Source organism: Pongo abelii, chromosome 10 (assembly GCF_028885655.2).
Source record: "Pongo abelii isolate AG06213 chromosome 10, NHGRI_mPonAbe1-v2.0_pri, whole genome shotgun sequence".
Taxonomy (NCBI): domain Eukaryota; kingdom Metazoa; phylum Chordata; class Mammalia; order Primates; family Hominidae; genus Pongo; species Pongo abelii.
In genome coordinates this window covers 2,888,254-2,902,843 of record NC_071995.2, presented here as the reverse complement: position 1 = coordinate 2,902,843, position 14,590 = coordinate 2,888,254, and the positions used below count along the sequence as shown (strand labels likewise).

Sequence of the window (14,590 nt, the reverse complement as noted above, 5' to 3'; positions counted from 1 at the left end):
CTGGGCTCTGTGGTTTATTGGCGTCTGATTCCTAAGGCACCAGGAGATGTTGGAAAAGAAAGAGGGTGTTGATGGAGACGATGGTGATAGGGAAGAGGCAAGGCCTGAAGTTGACCCAAAAAAGCAGTTGGAGCACTTTGCACAGGCACACACTTTATAATACAAATTGCTGGTTTTCCCAGTGCTAGTCCTGCACAGCTCACCTCTTTTCCCTGTCGTCTCGGACCTTGTTCCTTGGGACCTTTGGACCTGCTGGTTAACTTAGGCCTTTTGAGGGTTTCTTAATAAGACAAGCTCACAAGGGGTAGGGCCCCCTGAACATTAGGGCAGGAAGGGCCCAGTTACAGGTGCTTCATTCCCACGGCCATCCACACCCTGAGGCCTGGAAGCCAGCCTGCCCTGCTTTTCTTCTGCCTGGCAGCAGCTCCTTCTACTATATTTTGCAGTCAGAACTTGAAGAAAGTGCTATCCCCTGCCTGTCTAACCTGAAAAGCAGCCAGGGGCCCAAGGGACACAAGAGGCTCTAGGGACAGGTGAGGGCCTCTTCTCTGCATCACCACTCAGGCAGCATCACCATAGCAACCCCAGGAGTAAACAATGGTGCTAGAAAGGGCTTCCCCACAAAGCCGCCCCTCCTGGCTCTGAGGCCTAGAAGAATGGCCAGTAACCGGCAAAGATCACTCAGAGGGCCCAGTCGCCCATCTCATATGGAAGAACCTTTCCTGCAGGTAGGGGGTGGCTCATCTCTGCTGCCTACCTTTTTGTACTCCACTGGGCTACAGGCTGTCCCCTATAGTGGGCCAGGCTTTCTTCTGGGCAGCAGACTGCCTGGCCCATACATTTTCTGCTGTCTTCCCCTTTTCATCCTATGACACTACGAACCCAGAGCTCAGAACAGAGAGGAGATGTCTGGCTAGTGCCACATCTCCCAGCCCCACCCACTGGGGTGATCTTGTAGAAATGACTTAGGGGCCCAAGCTCAAGAAACAAGTGGGTTTTTGCAATCAGAAAAGTCCCGGGGGCCAGGCACCGTGGCTCACGCCTGCAATCCCAGCACTTTGGGAGGTCGAGGGGAACGGTTCACCTGAGGTTAGGAGTTTGAGACCAGCTTGGCCAACATGATGAAACCGTCTCTACTAAAAATACAAAATTAGCCAAGCATGGTGGCACGCACCTGTAATCCCAGCTACTCGGGAGGCTGAGGCAGGAGAATCACTTGAACCCGGGAGGTGGGGTTGCAGTGAGCCAAGATTGCACCATTGCACTCCAGCCTGGGCAACAAGAGTGAAACTCCACCTAAAAAAAAGAAAAAGTCCCTGGGGATGGATAGGAGGGAGAAGCATTTTAAAAGAGGCACATTTTTGTTGCAGTCAGGCACTGTGCTAAGTAAGGCCATTTCATTTCACCCAGCATGGTATGCCAAGCAAGAGCACAGACAGAGGGCTTAAGTCCCAGCTGTCACTCAGGCACCAGCACCCTGTGTGAGTCACCTACCCTTACTGTGTCTTGCTTTCTGCATCTTTGAGATGGGGACGATAGCAATACTTGCTCATAGAGTTGTGGAGGTTAAATAAGATGCATGTAAGTATTTAGCACAGCGTCAATATGTACTTGCTGCTGTTTATTTCATGGGGGGCAGGGTGCAGAAAGGGGAAGGAGCTGCCATTCTAGATACTTTCTATACTAGCGTTTTAACGAGGAGTGTGAGGAAAGCATCAGTGATGGACAAATGAGTATTGAGAGGAGTCTGGGATGGGAAAACCCCTGGCCCTGTTTTCTGGAGGACTTTCCTGGTATGTCACCAAGACCAGGAGCAAGTGAAGGTGGGCTGCCCCCCTTGGCAAGGTAGGGAGCGTTTCCCTTCACGATTTCCTGAGGCCTGATGTGCCCTCTAAGGAGCACCAGTTCCTGGGTGGGAATGTGGGGACGCCAGAATGGAGGAGGGAGGTGAAGGTAAAGAGTGAAAGCTGAGCACAGAGGGTGGGAAGTCAAAGCCAAAATAGGGTCAATGGCAAGAGATCAAAAGATGAGTGACTGTGAAAATGATACGGAACAGCCATAACTTCCACCGGGAAGGAGAGGGATGGAGATGTGGCCCTGCCAGGACTTCTGTGTCCTGATGAGAATGCTGGGCTGGCAGAGGTTGTGCCTGGGAAGGAGAGCAGAGTGCCTCGCCCACCTTTCTGCACCCCTGTCTGCACAACCTTCCCCAGGCTTCCTTTTGTCTCTCCCTAGATGATCCAGGCCAGCGAGTCCCTCTCACCCTCCCAAACGTGGGCTCAGCGTGAGTTCTTCCTCCCCAGTGAGTCCTGGGAGTTCCCTGGCTTCACCCGGCAAGCCTACCACCAGCTGGCTCTGAAGCTGCCGCCCTGCACAGATATGAAGTCCAAGGTGCGTCAGCGGCTCATCCACCCTTGGAAAGGGGGCGCCCAGCACACCTGGGGCTTTCACACGTGGCTCGATGTGTGCCGTCTGCCTGCCGCCTTCCCCACCCGGCCCGACAGGCCCTACGACAGCAATGTCTGGCGCTGGCTGACCAACTCCAATGCCCACAGATGCCCCCCCACGGAGCACCCCATCCCCCCTCCCTCCTGGATGGGGCAAAACAGCTTCCTGACCTTCATCCGCTGTTATCCCACGTTTGTGGACATGAAAAGGAAGAAGCAGGTGATTTTCAGGACAGTGAAGGAGTTGAAGGAGGTGGAGAAGCTCAAGTTGAGGAGTGAGGCAAGAGCACCCCCACTCGATGCCCAGGGCAACATCCAGCCGCCAGCGAGCTTCAAGAAGTAAGATGGCGCCTCCTCAGGGAGCCCACCAGCCTGCCCTGCCCAGGTGACCCCTCCCTTTCTAACCGGGGACTCTGTCCTTCCCTCCTCTGGCCATCTGGAAACCAAACTCTTTTCTGAGTGTAGCTGGAAGGACGAGGTGGAGACAAGGGAAGAACAACAAGTGGAGGCATGGTATTTCACTAAAATCTGGGGGACAGCTATGCAGGTGACACCTGCTAGGCACTGGGGATATGGAGAAGTGTGTCTCAGTGCCTGCCCTCAAGGAGTTTTGCAAAGATAGCTATCAAAAAAAGGCTACACATGCAAAGGGCCCAGAGTGTGAGACAGAGGGTGTTGTAAGGAAGTCAGTTATTAACGTAAAGAACTGGAGTGAAAGCTGTAGCCCAAAGGCCTGGAGTACAGTTCCAACCCCATCACCACGGTGAGGTGCCCAGCTTCTCCAGCCTCAGCTCCCTCACCGATGAAGGGGGGAGCCTCAGGTACCGACCTCACTGTGGGAGGATAAATTGAGCTAGTGAATATGTGGAAGAACTGAACAAAAGTTAGATGTTATGGCAGGGCATGGTGGCTCATGCCTATAATCCCAGAACTTTAGGAGGCCGAGGCGGCCGGATCACCTGAGGTCGGGAGTTCCAGACCAGCCTGACCAACATGGAGAAACCCCGTCTCTACTGAAAATACAAAATTAGCCAGGTGTGGTGATGGGTGCCTGCAATCCCAGATGCTCGGGAGGCTGAGGCAGGAGAATCACTTGAACCTGGGAGGCGGAGGTTGCAGTGAGCTGAGATTGCGCCATTGCACTCCAGCCTGGGCAACAAGAGAGAACTCCATCTCTAAATAAATAAATAAATAAAATAAAAGTTAGATGTTGTTACAGAAATTCAGGAGAGAAGGGGTGCAGCGACCTGGAGTGCCCCCGCCACAGGAAGGCCTCATGGGGAAGTCAGGGTTCAGGCTGGAAAGCCAGCAGACAGCTAAAAGCAGTGGCTGAGGCCCCTCCAGGCAGGGCTGAGAAGTCGGAGCGGAGTCAGGAACGTGAGAGGAGCCGCTGTGAACCCCGCAGCTCCCCCTCCCGGCCACCCTGGGAACTCACGGATGCTTCCCAACTGTGTCCAGCCCACGCACTACGCATGCAAGAGTAACAAGAAAGGGGGAAGGCAATGAAAAGGAATGTCTCAAATTCCAATCCCAAGGGCAGGACCAAAGCACTGGGAAGCTGGAGTGCGAGGCTGTGAAGATTTTTAATCTGAAAAAAAACAAAACAACAAAAAAAAAACAGGCCAGGCGCGGTGGCTCACGCCTGTAATCCCAGCACTTTGGGAGGCCAAGGCGGGCAGATCGCCTGAGGTCAGGAGTTCGAGACCAGCCTGGCCAACATGGTGAAACCTCGTCTCTACTAAAAATACAAAAATTAGCTGGGCATGGTGGCAGGCGCCTGTAATCCCAGCTACTCAGGAGGCTGAGGCAGGGGAATCGTTTGAACCTGGGAGGTGGAGGTTGCAGTGAGCCAACGTGCCACTTGCACTCCAGCCTGGGTGACAAAAGCGAGACTTTGTTTCAAAAAAAAAAAAAACGCCAAAGGTTGGTGACTTTGAGAGATCAGTCTCTTTTGTGGGGACCCAGGCTTCTCCCTGCCTCCCTGCTACCCTTGCCCTGAAGATTGCCAATTGCTGATAGGTGCTGACCCTGGCAAAGGGGAGAAAGACTTAGAGCACTCCAGAGAGACTCACAGTGGCATGACATTGCCAGGTGGTGTTCTGCCAGGTGGTGTTCTAAACACTTCTCTGTATTATTTAATCCCCCAGGACCTTCTGAGTAGAAACTATCATTAACCCCATGTTTTTTTTTTTTTTTTTTGAGGCAGAGTCTTCCCCTGTCGCCCAGGCTGGAGTGCAGTGGTGCGATCTCGGCTCACTGCAACCTCTGCCTCCTGGGTTCAAACCATTCTCCCTGCCTCAGCCTCCCAAGTAGCTGGGATTACAGGCTCCTGTCACCATGCCTGGCTAATTTTTGTACTTTTTAGTAGAGACGGGGTTTCTCCATGTTGGCCAGGCTAGTCTTGAACTCCCGACCTCAGGCCCAACTCGGCCTCCCAAAGTGCTGGGATTATAGGTGTGAGCCACCATGCCCGGCCTCATTAACCCCATTTTACAGGTGGGCTATCTGAGCTGGACAGGTCGAGTATCTTGCCTAGCCGAGTATGATGGTTCATGCCTGTAATCCCAACACTCTGGGAGGCCAAAGTGGGAGGATCGCTTGAAGCCAGTTCAAGACCAGCCTGGGGCACCATATGAGACCCCGTCTCCACAAAAATATCAAAAAATTAGCCAGGCATGGTGGCACATGCCTATAATCCCAGCTACATGGGAGGCTGAAGTGGGAGGACTGTCTGAGCCCAGGAGGTCCAGGCTGCAGTGAGCCGTCATCACTGTGCCACTGCACTCCAGGCTGGGCAATATGGTGAGACCCTAGCTCAAAAAAAAAAAAAAAGTTCCCACAGCAGGTGGTTAAGGTGGTTAGAGGGTGAAATGGCACAGGGCCTAGCATACAGAAGGGGCTCAATAGATTGTATCATTATTAGTATGGTATCTCCATGAGAGTAGGATCCTTGTCTCACATGTTTACTGCTGTAGGCCCAGGCCCTGGAGCCAGGAATGAAGGAATGAGTCTCAGACAAGTCTCAGACAAGGAATTAGGTCCCCAGAGAAGGCAGGACACATAACAGGAAGTGCCACATAATAACCTTTTGGTCAACGACAGACCACATATACCACAGCGGTCTCATAAGATTATAATGGAGCTAAAAAAAAAACCTCCTGCCTGATGATGTTGAAGTTGTCTTAACATTTTAGCACAATTACCTCATTTTAAAAATAAATTTAGTGGACCGGGAATGGTGGCTCACGCCTGTAATCCCAGCACTTTGGAAGGTCGAGGCGGGCAGATCACTTGAGGTCAGGAGTTCAAGACCAGCCTGGCCAACATGGTGAAACCCTCTCTCTACTACAAATACAAAAATTAGTCAGGCCCACTGGTGGCACATGCCTGTAATCCCAGCTACTGGGGAGGCTGAGGCAGGAGAATCACTTGAACCCAGGAGGTGGAAGTTGTAGTGAGCTGAGATCACGCCACTGCATTCCAGCCTGGGTGACAGATCAAGACTCCATCCTGGGAAAAAATTAAAATAAAAATAAATAAATAAAATAAAACAAATTTAGCGGCCGGGCGTGGTGGCTCACGCCTGTAATCCCAACACTGGGAGGCCAAGGCAGGTGGATCACCTGAGGTCAGGAGTTCAAGGCCACCATGGCGAAACCCTGTCTCCACTAAAAATACAAAAACTAGCTAGGCATGGTGGCGGGGCCCTGTAATCCCAGCTACTCAGGAGGCTGAGGCAAGAGAATCGCTTGAACGCAGGAGGTGGAGGTTGCAGTGAGCCCAGATCATGGCCACTGTGCTGGAGCATAAGGGACAGAGTCAGACTCCATCTCAAAATAAATAAATAAATAAATAAATAAATAAATAAATAAATTTAGTGTCACCAAATCATGTAGTGTTCATGAAGTCTACAATAGTGTACAGTAATGTCCTAGGCCTTCACTTTCACTCACTCACTCTCCACTCACTCACTCACTCTCCACTCACTCACTCACTCACCCAGAGCAACTTCCAGTCTTGCAAACTCCATTCACGGTAAGTGCCCTATACAGCTTTAAATCTTTAATCTTTTTTTTTTTTCAGATGGAGTTTCACTCTTGTCGCCCAGGCTGGAGTGCAATGGTACGATCTCGGCACTGCTCACTGCCTCCTGGATTCAAACGATTCTCCTGCCTCAGCCTCCCAAGTAGCTGGGATTACAGGCACATGTCACCACACCCGGCTAAGCGAGACTCTGTCTCAAAAAAAAAAAAAAAAAAAAAGACTCTGGGCCTGGCGTGTTGGCTCATGCTTGTAATCTCAGCACTTTGGGAGGCCAAGGCGGGTGAATCACTTGAGGTCAAGAGTTCGAGACCAGCCTGGCCAACATGGTGAAACCCCATCTCTACTAAAAATATAAAAAATTAGCCAGGAGTGGTGGTGCACCTGGAATCCCAGCTACTCGGGAGGCTGAGGCAGGAAGAATCACTTGAGCCTGGGAGATGGAGGTTGCAGTGAGCCGAGATCACGCCACTGCACTCCGGCCTGGGCAACGGAGTGAGACTCTGTCTCAAAAAACAAAACAAAACAAAACAAAAACAAAGACTCTGGATCAGTCAGTGAGCACATTGAAGTATTGAAGCTGTAGGGACCCAGAGGACTTCAGACATAGAATGAGATGTAAGCATGATCTTGTTGGGGAAATACAACCTTTACATGTAAACCTAGCAGTTCTGAATCCTGGCAGCCCATTATCATGACCTAGGGCTCTTTTTTTTTTTTTTTTTTGAGACAGAGTCTTGCTCTTGCCCAGGCTGGAGTGCGGTGGCATGATCTGGGCTCACTACAACCTCCTCCTCCCGGGTTCAAGTGATTCTCCTGCCTCAGCCTCCCGAGTAGCTGGGACTACAGGTGCCTGCCACCATGTCTGGCTAATTTTTGTATTTTTAGTAGAGACGGAGTTTCATCATGTTGGCCAGGCTGGTCTCGAACTCCTGACCTCAGGTCATCTGCCCACCTCAGCCTCCCAAAGTGCTAGGATTACATGTGTGAGCCACCACGTCCAGCCTAGGGGCTGGTTTTTGTTGTTGTTGTTGCTGTTGTTTTGGGTTTTTTTTTGAGACGGCGTCTCCCACTGTCACCCGGGCTGGAGTGCAGTGGCACAATCTTGGCTTGCTGCAGCCTCCGCCTCCCGGGTTCAAGCGATTCTCCTGCCTCGGCCTCCCGAGTAGCTAGGATTACAGGTGCCTGCTACCACGCCCGGCTAATTTTTGTATTTTTAATAGAGATGGGGTTTCACTATGTTGGTCAGGCTGGTCTCGAACTCCTGACCTTGTGATCCACCTGCCTCGGCCTCCCAAAGTGCTGGGATTACAGGTGTGAGCCACTGGGTCCGGCCTAGGGGCTCTTTTTTCAAATGCTGAGGTTTGAGCCTCCCTCTGGAGATTCTAACTGGCCTTGAGGGAAGCGTGGGTAGGTTGTGTTTAAAAGTTCCCAGGGTGATTCTAATGTGTAGCCAGGCTGAGAGCCTCTGCATAAACCAACAACAGCAGAAAGGGGACTATCTGCTGAACCAGGGGCAAAGTGTGTTGAGTCATAGAAAATTGGCCACTATTCAGCTGTGTTAAAAGAAACAAAAGTCTATTTCCTACTGTTTGACCCAATACCGCAGGCTTGCTGAGAAGAGGCAGTTATCCAGTTGAGTTGAGTTCTGTGACCTTCCCACTGTCACTGCATTAGTGGAAAAAGTGAGACTTGAAGGACAGTTAGAATCTGGACTGGGATCTGGATCATAATATTATATACAGTATGTCAAAAGGATGGAAGGCTTACTAGCTGTACGACATTATTTCACCAGCCTAACACCAAAACACACATAAGGTGCAGGCCATTTGGCATAGGTCAATATCCGATTAGGCGGAGAAACAGAAGGGATTGCCTGCCGCCTGATGGCTAACTAGCTTGTGGACAGCGGCATCACCCTTCCCCTTCCCCGTCTCTCCACTGGGCCTGGATCTCTTGTTTGACCTCTCTGTTCTCTCCATACCCTTCTCCCAACAGGTACCGGCACATATCCGCTGGTGGGAGGTTTGAATCCCAGGGCCTCCAGCTCACGCCCAACCCGTTTCCCAATAATTTCGCTAGGAGCTGGCCCTGCCCAAACCCTCTGCCCCACTACCAGGAGAAGGTGCTAAAGCTGGCCTTGCTGCCCAGCGCGCCCCTGAGCCAGGACCTCATAAGGGATTTCCAAACCCTGATAAAGGACAGAACTGCCTTACCCCTCCACCATCTCTCCAAGGCACAAGCAAGCAAATCCCCAGCAAGGAAAAGAAGAGAAGACCTGGACACTTCTAGAAGGGCTTCCAGAGGGGTGGGGACGATCGTGGTACCCAGAGCCCCAGGCTCCAGTGTTCTGAATCAATGCTCCTTCAGCAAGAGGCCCTGGGGTAGCAAAAGGACTCTGGCTTCTGCAGAACAGCCTCTCCACCATCCTCTCAGCCTCAAGCCACCTCTGTACCCTAGGCTATTGGAGACTCAACTGAAATTTTAAATTGTTATATTTCTTCCTTGGAGGACTCTCATCGAAGGTGGGAGGACTGCAGCCAGGAGGCTGGGTAGAGCAGGGAGAACAGGGAGGGACTCCAGTTCCTAAGGAGAGGAGAAGTGGGAAGAAAGGGGTGTGTGTGTGTGTGTGTGTGTGTGTGTGTGTGTGTGTGTGTGTGTCTGTTGGGGTGGGGGAAGAGGCGCTGTAAGAAACGTGGATAAGAAGAAGCTATCTCCACTCTCATAACCCATTGGGAATGAGGCTGGGATTGGTCAGGGTATAGAAAGCCTCTTAGGCAAAAATAACCACAATGCCACCCCCTCCCTGGACCATTTGATGTCTGGACAAAGACCAGACACAGCTGTGCTTGGCTGCAGGGCCCCATACAGGGTTTGGAGGAGGAGAGGTCAGGTCAGGGCTGGTGCTGGAGAATGGGAGAGTCAGGCCCCAGGAAGGCTAACCAGGTCTCAGCAGAGGAACAAGAGTAGAACAAAGTAGAACTTCAAGGTAAAAGAGCGGCCTCTCCACACCCCGTTGGGGATACCTGTGGGGGGAAGGGTGTGGAGGACTTATGCCAAAAGAGCAGTCAGCCCAGAGGCCTTGGGCCTCAGCTTTTTCTATCAGGGAGTCAAAGACCAGCGGTAAAGTAGAGGCAGGCAAAGCAACAGTCAGAATGGTGTTGGCCCTGGCTGGGGTGGAGATGGTTGGGGAGGGCGATGGGAAGGTGGCTGGAAGGGAAGAAGCTGAAATGGTGGGGGCCCTACCTCACCTCCTCCCACCCCCATCACATCGCCACATTGATGGTCGCACCTGCTGGGCTTCTCTTGGCCTCCTGCCCACGGCCTTCTTTGTCTCCATTTCTCTCAAGCCCTGCAGGTACCTGGGAATCAAAACATCACAGGGCTCTAGTGCTGCTTTAACCACTAAGCAGCACTGTGACCTTTGGAAAAGTCGCTATTCCCTCTGGCTTTCAGGTTCCTCGTCTGCACAATGGGGACCATTAGTTTATAAATAAATGGAATAAATACAAGAATATAGGTGAAGGACCTGCAAAGTGTGTAGCACACTGGCGGCCCTCCAGAAATGAAGCCGTCAATCAGTGTTCATAGAATAAAAATAATAAGTAGATAGAATATTATGTAGCCATAAAAAGAAACTGAGTATCGATAGATGCTACAGTGTGGATGAAACTTGAAAACATCATGCTGAGTGAAAGAAGCCAGACACAAAAGGCCACACACGTATTGTATGATTTCACCTACATGAGGTACCTAGAACAGGCAAACGTACAGAGACAGAAAGTTGAATAGAAGATATCAGGGGCTTGGAGGAAGGGCACGGGGAGTCACTGATTTTTTTGGGGGGGCTTTTTTTTTTTTTGGACAGTCTTACTCAGTCACCCAGGTTGGAGTGCAGTGGCGTGATCTTGGCTCACTGCAACCTCCACTTCTTGGGTTCAAGCAATTCTCCTGCCTCAGCCTCCTGAGTAGCTGGGACTACAGGGGTGCGCCACCATGCCCGGCTAATTTTTTTGTATTTTTAGTAGATATGGGGTTTCACCATGTTAGCCAGGATGGTCTCGATCTCCTGACCATGTGATCCGCCCACCTCAGCCTCCCAAAGTGCTGGAATTACTGGGATTACAGGCGTGAGCCACCGCACCCGGCCAGGAGTTACTGTTTAACGGGTACAGGGTTTCTGTTGGGGATGATGATGAAAAAGTTCTGAAAACAGACAGTGGTGATGATAGCACAACACTGTGAATGTACCACCTCATGCCACTGATTTGTGTACTTATGAATGATTAAAAGGTAAACGTTATGATATGTATATTTTACACATTAAAAAATTTTAAAAAAGAATACATGTTACAACATGGAGAAACCTTGAAAACATTATGCTAAATGAAAAAAGCCAGACACAAAAGGCCACATATTGTATGAAATGTCTAGAACGTGCAAAGCCACAGAGCTAGAACGTGAATGGATGCTTCCCAGATGCTGAAGGAGGGGAGAACTGAAAATATTTTTGAACTAGATAGGGGTAGTGGTTGCACAACATTGTGAATACACAAAAAGCCACTGAAGTGTATGTACACTTTAAAATGGTAAATTTTGTGTTATGTGAATTTCATCTAAATTAAAAATAATATAATACATCGAACTCTTGTAGAGTGTTTCTCAGTTTCCTTCTAATGCCACGTCCATAACTGTCTTATGTGGTCCTTCTCTTTGCTCCTCTCTCCATGGGGTATGTGCGATGGGGTGTGTGAGGGCAGAATTGAGGGGTGAAGGAGCGCTTCCTGAGTGCTCCACGGAGTGCCGGGGCTCTGGGAATTTACCCATTCTCCTCACTCTGGATTAGGAATGAGGGTGGAAAGGAGGGTTCCCTTTACATAGGATCCAAAAATGTCAGAGCTGGGCAGGCCATTAGAAAACACGCCTAATGACCTCAGACTTCAGACGGGCAAAGTGACTTCAGACGGGAGAAGTGACTCGCTCCGGACCACGAAGCCAGGCAGCCTCCTGGCGAGAGGACAGGAGGGGTCTGCCGGAGCAGGGACTGCAAGGCCTGTGCTATCATCTGCATCTTGGGCTACTTGCCACCTCACAGCGAGAGGCCCTGGGCATGGTTACAGGGTCTGCAAGAAGATTTAGGGAGTGGGAGAAAGAAAGCCATTGGGATTCTTGAAAACAAGCTGCCTACTCTCTGGCCTTAAGCTAGGGGCGGGCAGAAAGGAAGCTGCACTCACACAGGCTCCTGCCCCAGCAGACCCTGCTCACCCAGAAGCTCCCAGCCTCTAGTCAGGACTTCGCCCCGCCCCACCACCTTCCAGCCCTGCTCTCCGGAACAGCCTCTGCTCTGCAGCAGCACCCAGGCTCTCTTGTTTATCGGCCAGAGACACAGAAGTAAGGCTTCTGGCGCCCCCTAGCTCCAGCAGGCCATGGGGGTCTGCGGGGCAGCAATAGCAAGCCCGCCACCTTCCGGGCCTGGGGACCCTAACGAGGCAACCCCCACCCAGGCAGGTGCAGTGGTGTGCACCTGTAGTCCCAGCTACTTGGGAGGCTGAGGCAGGAGGATCGCTAGAGCCCAGGAGTTCCAGACCAGCCTGGGGAATACAGTGAGACCCTAACTCAAAAAAAAAAAAAAAAAAAAAAAAAAAAGAAAAGAAAATAACCCCAGCTCAGCCTACATACACTTGGCTGGCAACCATGAACAACCTCCTTACTCCATCCTCACACACGAATGAACCTAGAGGTCCTGAAAGCCTTTGGTGGGGTGGGGTGGGGGGGATCTCTGTATCTGTATCTACCTAAAGATCCACTCTTTCACCACAGCTGGAGTGCAGCTCTGAGAGGGAGGCAGGGGTGAAGGCATGGACACCCCTTTCCCCCACATACTTCACTCCCCAGGACACCCTGTGCCCTGCTGAATGCCACCAGCTTCATGGACAATAGTTAATCCCAGCAAAGGAAGTCTTCCCAGCCATTTCCGGGCCAACAACTCCCCTCCCTCCACCTCTCCCTTTCCAAGCCTGATCTTGGTGTCATGACCTGAGTTGCTGACGCAAGTTCCTGAGTTGCTGGGAGCTTTAGGAATGGCTGGGGCCAGGGAGTCGGGAAGCTGTGGGGACTGGGAACCCCTGGGGGACCATACAGGGCCACCCACGTTGCCAGTCATGCCCTGCCAGGGTTGTCTCATCTAATTACCATGCCTCAAAAAGCCCCATAGCTGCTCCTTGAGATGACAAATCTGAGCCAAGATCCCCTCTGCAGACAGCCCCCAACTCACCTTCCAGCTTCCCTGGGACCCTCCAGCCTTCATTTCAACTCATTGCTGCCTCACTTGCTCAGAGCCCCTTGTCTTCATGCCTCTTTTCCACCACTGAGCCCTGTCCTTAGTTGTGCTGCCACCGAGCCGCACACATTTGCTCTTTTCATTACACAGTGTAAACAGTGGCTGCTGCCTACCTGCCATTACAGTTAGTGGTTCCTGTGGCTATTCACATAGTTGCTCCACTTATGTTAGTCCCAAGCCAGTTCATTCTCTGCCAGTCCCAGGGCAGAGCCTCACGAATGCCTCCATGCTTGTAAAGAATGTTGCTGCATCTTGCCGTTGTCCAAATTCCAAGACAGGAATTTCGATGTGTGGCTTCCCTTAGACCACCCTTATGTTTACCGGGTGTTTATTGAACACTGACACTAGGTATCATGACATGGTTCCCAAACAATAGTCAGTGACTTCTTTAGTCTGAGTATCACTAGGAAGGCGAGGTCGTGTCCAAGGGTGCCAAGTGCAGGCCCACAGGTTAGGCAAGGAGGAGGGAAAAAATACAGGGGAATGGAAGCGGGAAACAAAAAAGATTAACAAAGAGGGAGGGACAGGAGGGCTGAAGGTAGGTCCTGTATGATTTCCATCTTGGAGATACTAAACTGAGGCATACAATTTACTATTATTTAATTTATTATAATTATTATTTTGAGACAGGGTCTTGCTCTGCTGTCCAGGCTGGAGAGCAGTGGCATGATATTGGCTCACTGCAACCTCTGCCTCCTTGATTCAGGTGATTCTCCTGTCTCAGCTTCCCAAGTAGCTGGGATTACAAGCGCACACCACCATGCTCAGCTAATTTTTGTATTTTTAGTAGAGACAGGGTTTCGTCACATTGGACAGGCTGGTGTTGAACTCCTGACCTCATGTTATCCGCCCACCTCAGCCTCCCAAAGGGCTGCGATTACAGGCATCAGCCACCATGCCCAGCCTTATTTTATTTTTTTTGAGACAGGGTCTCACTCTCACCCAGGCTGGAGTGTAGCTGTGTGATCTCAGCTCATTGCAACCTCTACCTCCCAGGCTCAAGCAATCCTCCCACTTCAGCCTCCTGAGTAGCTGGGACCACAGGCATGTGCCACCACACCTGGCTATTTTTTTTTGTATTTTTAGTAGAGATGGGGTTTTGCCATGCTTGCCCAGGCTGAACTCCTGGGCTCAAGAGGTCCTCCCTCTTTGGCCTCCCAAAGTCCTGGGATTACAGGCGTGAGCCACCATGCCTGGCCTAGTTTACTACTTTTTGCTATTCTGTCTCATTCAAACTTCACACCAACTCTACAGATTATGTGTTATTTCATTTTTATAGATGAAGAAACAAATGCCAAAAGATTAAGCACTTCACCCAAGGTCACCCAGCTAGTATAGGGACAGAGTTGGAACTTTTTTTTTTTTTTTTTTGAGATGGAGTCTTGCTCTGTCACCCAGGCTAGAGTGCAGTGGCATGATCTCAGCTCACTGCAACCTCCACCTCCCGGGTTCAAGTGATTCTTCTGCCTCAGCTTCCTGAGTAGCTGGGACTATGGGCGCACACCACCATGCTCACCTAATTTTTGTATTTTTAGTAGAGACTGGGTTTCCCTGTGTTGGCCAGGTTGGTCTCGAACTCCTGACCTCAGGTGATCCACCCACCACAGCCTCCTTAAGTGCTGAGATTACAGGCATGAGCCACCGTGCTTGACCATGAGTTGGAACTCTTGATCAGACTCCTCTGAGTTCACCATGCCATGCTCAGGCTGCTTTCATCAACACAGCCAAAGCACTTGACCTCTTCGTGCCTTGGTTTTGTCAT

The 14,590-nt window shown here is 51.0% G+C and overlaps 2 protein-coding genes across 5 annotated transcripts in view; one reads left to right on the top strand and one right to left on the bottom strand.

Moving 5' to 3' along the window:
- ITFG2 (integrin alpha FG-GAP repeat containing 2) overlaps positions 1 to 14,590 on the bottom strand; it is a 48,550-nt gene that overhangs the window by 2,148 nt on the left and 31,812 nt on the right. The window lies entirely within an intron of this gene.
- TEX52 (testis expressed 52) lies at positions 104 to 8,981 on the top strand. Its single transcript, XM_054526672.1, is given in 4 exon segments — positions 104 to 728; positions 2,236 to 2,786; positions 8,487 to 8,752; positions 8,755 to 8,981. Coding segments are annotated over 4 exon segments (915 nt in total). The 5' UTR covers positions 104 to 656; the 3' UTR covers positions 8,781 to 8,981.